Source organism: Aedes aegypti, chromosome 2 (genome assembly GCF_002204515.2).
Source record: "Aedes aegypti strain LVP_AGWG chromosome 2, AaegL5.0 Primary Assembly, whole genome shotgun sequence".
NCBI classification, from domain to species: domain Eukaryota; kingdom Metazoa; phylum Arthropoda; class Insecta; order Diptera; family Culicidae; genus Aedes; species Aedes aegypti.
In genome coordinates, this window is record NC_035108.1 from 168680340 (window position 1) to 168688250 (window position 7911).

General features: G+C 37.2%; 1 protein-coding gene across 1 annotated transcript; it reads left to right on the forward strand.

Moving 5' to 3' along the window:
* Window positions 1-5112: 5112 nt before the first annotated feature.
* LOC5575366 (phenoloxidase 2) lies at window positions 5113-7592 on the forward strand. Its single transcript, XM_001661840.3, has 5 exons — window positions 5113-5701; window positions 5756-6211; window positions 6267-6894; window positions 6954-7209; window positions 7267-7592. Exons 1-5 carry the CDS (start codon window positions 5177-5179, stop codon window positions 7466-7468), a joined length of 2067 nt encoding a protein of 688 aa, XP_001661890.1. The 5' UTR covers window positions 5113-5176; the 3' UTR covers window positions 7469-7592.
* Window positions 7593-7911: the final 319 nt, after the last annotated feature.

Consider the following 7911-nt stretch of genomic DNA (forward strand, 5'->3'; position numbering starts at 1 on the left):
TATGTTTGAACGCCACAAAAATGATAATATTTATTATAAATGGGTCCCAAGACCACATAAAATCAATAGCTTAGCAGCTTAAGGTGTGGTCCATTCAGAATTGGAACATACACAAACTAGAATAATTTGGATATAATTCAACAAAAATGAATTCTGTTTGAACTCAAAGTTGGCACTGCTTGTAAGCTTCAAAGGTAAAATAAGAAAAAAAAATATTCATCCCCTTTTACAAGAAATTGCCGGACTTTTCCCGGAATACGGCACACTATTTTCATCCATATTTTCGACAAGCTCATCCCATTTAGTTTAAGTTCGTCGATGTTTTGCTCGAATTCTCTCTGCTCTTGGAAGTTTTCTTTAAAAACTATCTAAAGCAATAAAGCTGTACTTTTCAGTGTTACAAAAACAGTACTTTTCAGTGCTAAAATAAAAATCGGTACTTTTCAGTGCTACTAAAACAGTACTTTACGATCCTTGTTTGGACCCATGCCTTCGATTTTTTGTTGGACCCGTCGGCGAAAGCTAGCGGTGATAATCCTTCTTGGACACCGTTTTTTGGAAAAAAAAAACTCTTAGGAGGTCTCGTTTTCTTTCGTTTATTCACTAAACATGGTTGCAACTACAAACAAAAGGAAGGGTGAATCTCTGAATTCATAACTTCCTTTCAAAAAAGTGGGATTTAAAACTGTCACTAAACGTGGCAAGAATGGAAGAAAGGACGTTTCTCCGGAATGCGAACATTCTTCCAACGGTGAAATGAATAATTGTATCGGAATGAGCAATCAGTTCGATGCTCTAGACAAATTTTCCGAACACAAAATCGAAGCAGCCTCTAGCCCAGGCTCTTTGATTCTAGTGAGGAAGCAAAGAGTGTCGCCTATCGTGGTCAGTTGTTCCGAATTTGGGGGATTTAGGCAGGAGATCTTGAACTCCATTAGGGGAATCAAGGTTTCCTTCCAAATCGCAAAGAAAGGAGACTGTCGCGTTTTGCCGGAACCTCTTAAAGATCGCGAACTTCTTCTTAAACATCTTGAAGAGAAGAAGCACATTTTTTTTACTTATGACGACAAAACTGAACGTTTGTTCAAAGTCGCCTTGAAAGGTCTCTCAAGTGACTATAAGTCACCTGAAGAGATCAAAAATGGAATAAATGATTTACTTGGATTTTCCCCATTCCAAGTAATCATTATGAAAAAGAGAACCCAATCTGGCATTGTACAGAAAGGGCTTTCGCAAGAATATTATTTAGTTCATTTTAACAAAAAAAAACTAAATAATATTAAAGCTTTAGAAAAAGCTAAACTTATGTTCGATGTCCATGTGACATGGGAACATTTCCAGAAACCTGGAGGAAATTACCAGAACTCTATTCAGTGCCGTCGGTGCCAAAAGTGAGGTCATGGTACAACAAATTGCTGCATGGATGCTAAATGCGTGATTTGCGGAGGTTCTTCTCACGCTAAGGATGTCTGTCCAGTGAAGGAAGATACCACCAAGTTTATATGCTCGAATTGCGGGGGGTAATCCAATTTTTGGGCTTGCCCTTCTCGAAGGAGAGTCGTTGAGGCTCGTGCCAGACAGATGAAAGATTATATCCGTTAAGATAACGGTCGTTTCCGGAATTTGCCTGGCAGAGTATCGAACAATACTCATTTTTCAGTTAACGATCGCTTGATCATGAATCATACCCATCAGGAAGATTATAATCATACTCATTCACAAACTAATTTTAATCCGTCGGGTAGCCGTTCGAATCTTTTAATTTCGAATGTATCTACCCAAGGTAAATCCTTTGCCGATATCGTAGCAGGTAATTTGAACTCCTCCCATATTCGTACTATGAGTACCCATTCTACTTGTTTCAAATCAAATGGAAAAAACCCATCCGCCACAGGTAACATCTACTCCGCCTCTTCGTCTACCGAAAATTTTACCGGAAAATCATCGAATGAACCCACTTCAAGTGATATGTCTGCCTCTGATTTTAATTTTTATAGCCACCACCATGACTGAAGCAGTCCAAGTAGGTGTAAAATTTACAAATCAAATTGTTATTAGATTACGTTTTTCTAACTGATCCAAAAAATAATTTAAATATTCTAAATTGGAATGCTCGTTCTCTGAATGGTAAAGAGGACGAGCTGTTTAATTTTCTTACAGCTAATAACGTGCATATAGCATTTATTACTGAAACATATTTAAAACCTGGATCCAAATTTAAAAAAGATCCTAACTTTTTTGTTTATCATAATGATCGACTTAATGGGGCATGTGGGGGAGTTGCAATCATCATTCATAGGCGTATAAAACATCAACTGTTTTCGTTATTTGAAACTAAAGTTTTTGAAACTTTAGGGGTTTCTGTTTAAACACAGCTTGCTAAATATACTTTCATAGCTGCTTATTTGCCTTTCAATGCTCTGGGCAGCAAGTTAATTTGCTCCAAACTGACTTGCGAAAATTGACTCGCAATAGGTCAAAATTTTTTGCTGCCGTTGGTGACATTAATGCCAAACATCGGTCATGGAATAATTCTCAAAGTAATTCCAACGGCAGAATTATATTGTATATTTCTCAATTCAATACCCTGATAGCCCTACATGTTTTTTCTCTTCTAGAAATCCATCTACGATTAATTTGGTTTTAACCGACTCTAGTCATCTTTGTAACCAATTAGTTACTCATGCTGATTTTGATTCTGACATGTCCCTGTTACGTTTCAAATATCCCATGAAGCGATTCTCAATCCTATCAGCTCCACTTTCAATTATTTTCGAGCCGACTGGAATATATATGAAACATATATTGACTCTAATCTTGATGTTAACATTTCTTTACAAACAAAACTTGATATTGACGATGATCTTAAACTATTGATCCGTCTTTAACAACGTGAGGAGAAGGCAATTTCTACGCACTCGCGATTCTGCTACGAAAATTATATGGCAGAATTTGACAAAGAAATCAAGAAACGTTTTGCAAAAATTTTGAAAATAAGATTTCTGAATTGAACCCTGGCTCTAAGCCCTTTTGGATATTATCTAAAATGTTGAAAAAACCTCAGAAGCCAATACCGGCATTGAAATAGGAAAACAAATTATTACTAACTAATTGTGAAAAAGCTCAAAAGCTCAAAAACTTGCTATGCAGTTTGAAATGCGCACAATTTTAATTTAGGACTTACTAGTCCAATTGAAAATCAAGTTACTCAGGACTTCGAAAATATTCTCAATCAAGAGAACGTTTTCGAAAATGCCTGGAAGACTGATTTGAAAGAAGTGAGAACTATTATTAAAAAAATCAAAAATATGAAAGCTCCTGACGATGATTGAATTTTCTACATCCTCATCAAGAAACTTCCAGAATGTAGCTTATCATTCTTAGTTGATATATTTAATAAATGTTTTCGATAAGCATATTTTTCAGACAAATGGAAAAATGTTAATGTTGCTCCAATTTTAAAACCAGACAAAAATCCTGCAGAAGCTTATAGCTATCGTCCAATCAGTTTGCTTTCCTCCATCAGTAATTTTTTTGAAAAGGTCATTTTGAACAGAATCAAGGCCCACATCAACGAAAATTCAATTTTAGCCAATAAACAGTTCGGATTCCGCCATGGACATTCCGCCACTCATCAACTCTTACGTGTAACAAATTTGATCCGTTCCAACAAATCTGAAGGTTATTCGACTGGTCTTGCTCCTCTAGACATAGAAAAAGCATTCGACAGTGTTTGGCATGAAGGTTTGATCGTAAAATTAAAAAACTTTAATTTTCCAACATACATTGTTAGAATATTTTTTTCAAATTCAAATCGTACACTTCAGGTTAATTTTCAGAACTCCAGATCTGAAAGACTTCCTGTAAGAGCTGGTGTTCCCCAAGGCAGTATTTTGGGACCAATATTTAACAATATTTTCACATAAAACTTAATTGAGTTACATCTGGGATGTCAAAAATCTTCGTTTGCGCATGACGAAGCCTGCGTATCATCTGTAGTAGATTGCAAAAAAGTTTGGATATTTGTTCTTCATACTTGCAAAAATGGAAGATTTCTCCTAATGCTTCCAACACTCAACTTATAATATTCCCACATAAACTAAAAGCTCTTTATTTGCAACCTTTAAGTAGACATGTTGTCATGATGAATTAAAGTATCTAGGGCTCATGCTAGATAAAAATTTAACTTTCAAAAATCACATTGAGGGCATACAAGCTAAATGTAACAAATATGTAAAATGTTGCTATCCGCTATATGGACTAGCTGTTGTAACAGAAGGAAAAAAGCTATGCAGAGGATTAAAAATGAAATTTTGAAAATGATTCTAAAGCTTCCTCTCTGGCATAATACTAATGAATAACATGGAATATCCAATGTTGTAACATTGGAACAAATGACAAATAAAATAAATAATAATTTTAGACAAAAATCTTTGCAATCTTCTATTACCACGATTAATGCGTTATACATTTAGGTTAAGTTAGGTTAAATAAATTGATTTTTTTTTCTCTCTTATAAGCAGGTAAAATAAACTCACCTGTAAAAATTCTGAACTGCTACGGCAAATGATATCTAATGTTGTTAACCAAATGTTAATAAAAGCTTAATTTTGTTTTACGAAATTAGGATTATGGTGTTGTCTAAAACAGAGCACTTAGATATAAGCAATGGATGTAATGTTTGGAATGATACTAATAAATAATTAAAGAAAAGGAACTTAAAACAGGGTAGACAATTCATGTATCTGGGCTTTAGACCATCTTATAATAGTAGTTGTTGCACTCAATATACACCTTTCATTATACTGTAGCTGACACATTGGATTATCAGTTACAAAAATGATTCCGTGAGGTTCAATATAAAAAATATACTACTTAGAACGGCTAATAATAAAACTGCAAACTGTTGAGTTTTATTATAAGAAGCCAAAATATTTGTAACATGCGACCTCATATCACAAAACAGTAGAAATGGACCCGTCCTTATCTCGCATCTTGTTTAGAATTTGTCAAAACCGTGCAATGCACAATTCAGTTGTGGAGATTGCGGTTTCCGTCCATGAAAATCTAATGGTCACATATAAAAGTGATTGATGTTCCCCATTCTAATCACAGTCCGCATCCAATCTCCAATCGATAGCTATCGTACGGAAACGCATTGTTTTGTTGTTAAAAGATGGCTGAGAGTAAATCTTTCCAAGCGCTTCTGCAACGCCCTCTGGAGCCATCGTTTATGCCAAAGGACGATGGTAAAACATCGCTCATAATTCCGGACGAGTATTTGAGTGATCGTTATCGTCCGTTAGCTGGCGATTTGCAGAGCAGGTTCACGAGTGGCGCGGAGGTCGAAATTCCGGTTCGAAATGTTGGAATCCCGGATCTTGCCTTTGCGGAGGTTATCGATCGTCGTGGAGCTTTTTCTTTGTTCGTCGAGAAACACCGGGATATTGCTGGTAAACTGATAGACGTATTCGTCAAAGTTCCGGATGCTAGCTCTTTGGTGGGAATCGCAACTTATGCTAGGGACCGGCTGAATCCGTATTTGTTCCAATACGCACTGTCGGTGGCAATCCAGCATCGGCCAGACACTAAAGATGTACCGATTCCATCTATTTTGGATCTATTTCCTGATCAGTTTGTGGATCCTTCAACGTTTCCAAAGCTGCGTGAAGAAGGAAGCATCGTCAATCAAGCTCAAAGGGTACAACAGTATATTTTATAGTTAACATTTTATGAATAAAGTTTTTTTTTGCAGACTGCTATTGATATTAAACCAAACTTTACTGCGTCGGATCGCGAACCAGAACAGAGAATGGCATACTTCCGTGAGGACATCGGAGTCAACATGCACCATTGGCACTGGCATTTAGTGTATCCTGCTGGGGCGCCACCGGAAATTGCTAAGAAAGATCGCCGTGGTGAACTTTTCTACTATATGCACAGCCAAATCATTTCTCGTTATAATGTGGATCGATTCTGTAACCGTTTGGGACAGCTTCAACCACTGACCAATCTACAGGCACCGATTCCGGAGGCGTATTTCCCGAAAATGGTTCGTAGTCTGAACAATCGTGCCTACCCTGCTCGGCATGACAATCAGGTTATGAGGGATCTCAATCGAGTTGATAGTGACACGGTCATAACGGTAAACGAGCTGCAACGTTGGAGAGATCGCATCTATCAAGCAATCGATCAGGGATTCGTTGTTGATGTAAATACTTATTCATTTACAATGAGAGAAATTTCTAATGTTGCCTTTTTTGTAGTCATCCGGTAAAAACATTCCTTTGGATGAAGTCAAAGGAATCGACATTTTAGGTGACTTGGTTGAAGCTTCCACGCTTTCCGTCAACAGGAGGTTGTATGGGAGTTTGCATAACTTTGGACATGATTTTTTGGCCTACATTCACGATCCTGAGTATCGGTACTTGGAAGATTTTGGAGTAATGGGTGACGTGACAACGGCAATGCGTGATCCTGTGTTCTATCGTTGGCACGGAATGATCGATGGCTTGTTCAGAAGATTCCTTGAAACGCTAAACCCATACACTTCTACTCAATTAGCATACAACGGCGTTAAAGTCAACAGCATCACTGCTCGTGTCAATAGAGCAAACGCTCCGATGAATATTTTGCTAACATATTGGCAGAGATCGCAAGTCGATTTGGCTGCCGGACTTGATTTTGGTCCTCAAGGAAACGTTTTCGCAACATTCACTCACCTTCAGAATGCACCATTCACGTATGAAATCAAAGTAACAAATTCATCAGGCTCTCTGAAGCGTGGTACAGCTCGTATCTTCCTCGCACCCAAAGTTGATGAACGTAACACTAGCTTGCAGTTCCGAGAACAAAGACGATACTTTATTGAATTGGATAAATTTGGAGTGAATTGTAATAATTTTGCATTTTTCGTTTAAATAATCAACTTCAATCTGGATTACTTCTTACAGTGAAACCAGGACTAAACACTCTAACCCGGCGATCGGATCAATCCAGTGTGACCATACCCTACGAAAGATCTTTCCGGCGCATTGGAACCAGTGAAACTCCAACTGATGCAAGACAACTGGCGGAGTTCCGTTTCTGTGGATGTGGCTGGCCGCAGCACATGTTGCTTCCGAAGGGAGCCCCCGAAGGCGTTCAATTCGATTTGTTCATCATGATATCAAACTTTGATGATGATTCCGTAGGACAGGAGTTTGATGAGTATGAATCTGTACAATTCTGTAAGGAAATTGTTTAATGAAGCATTCATTTTTCCAGAACGGTTGACTGTAATGATGCACATTCGTTCTGTGGAATCAGAGACAAGCTGTATCCGGACAAGCGAACCATGGGCTTCCCGTTCGATCGTCGTACTGAGGCTAATGTGGCCACTTTGACTGATTTTATGCGACCCTATTCTAATATGGCTGCCACAAATGTGCAAATTAAGTTCACCAATACGATTATAAGCCGAACTTAGTTAAGTGCACTAATGCGATTATCAGCGAAACCAGGATCGAGGGAATAAGTAGAGAAGAAAAGTATATTATTCATTATTTATGTATGCGTTCTGATAATAAACGAAAAACTTATATTCAATGATACTTTATTGTCGATCATCTTAATATTCCATGAAATTATCGAGAAATACAGACAATTTTTGCGTTTTCACTTTCTGCCATAAATGGTGAATGCGGTAAATTGAACACTTATTCGCCTTGTAACCTATTTTTTTTTTTGTAAAGAACAAGAGACTTCAAACTTATAAAAACATTTTAATTGTAGCACTCTAAGCAAAACTTGAGATCGTATTGAATTATCACATTGCAAATATTATGAATATTATGATGTAGCAGATAACTTTTTTGTTTCAGTTCTGTTCGCTTTGGAGATTTAAACATCAACCGTTAGAACAGAAAATAT

Coding starts and splice junctions, on each gene's coding strand:
- LOC5575366 (XM_001661840.3), top strand. CDS start 5,177: ATGGCTGAGAGTAAATCTTTCCAAGCGCTTCTGCAACGCCCTCTGGAG. Junction 5,702..5,755: donor TCGTCAATCAAGCTCAAAGG/GTACAACAGTAT, acceptor TTTTTTTTGCAG/ACTGCTATTGATATTAAACC. Junction 6,212..6,266: donor ATCAGGGATTCGTTGTTGAT/GTAAATACTTAT, acceptor CCTTTTTTGTAG/TCATCCGGTAAAAACATTCC.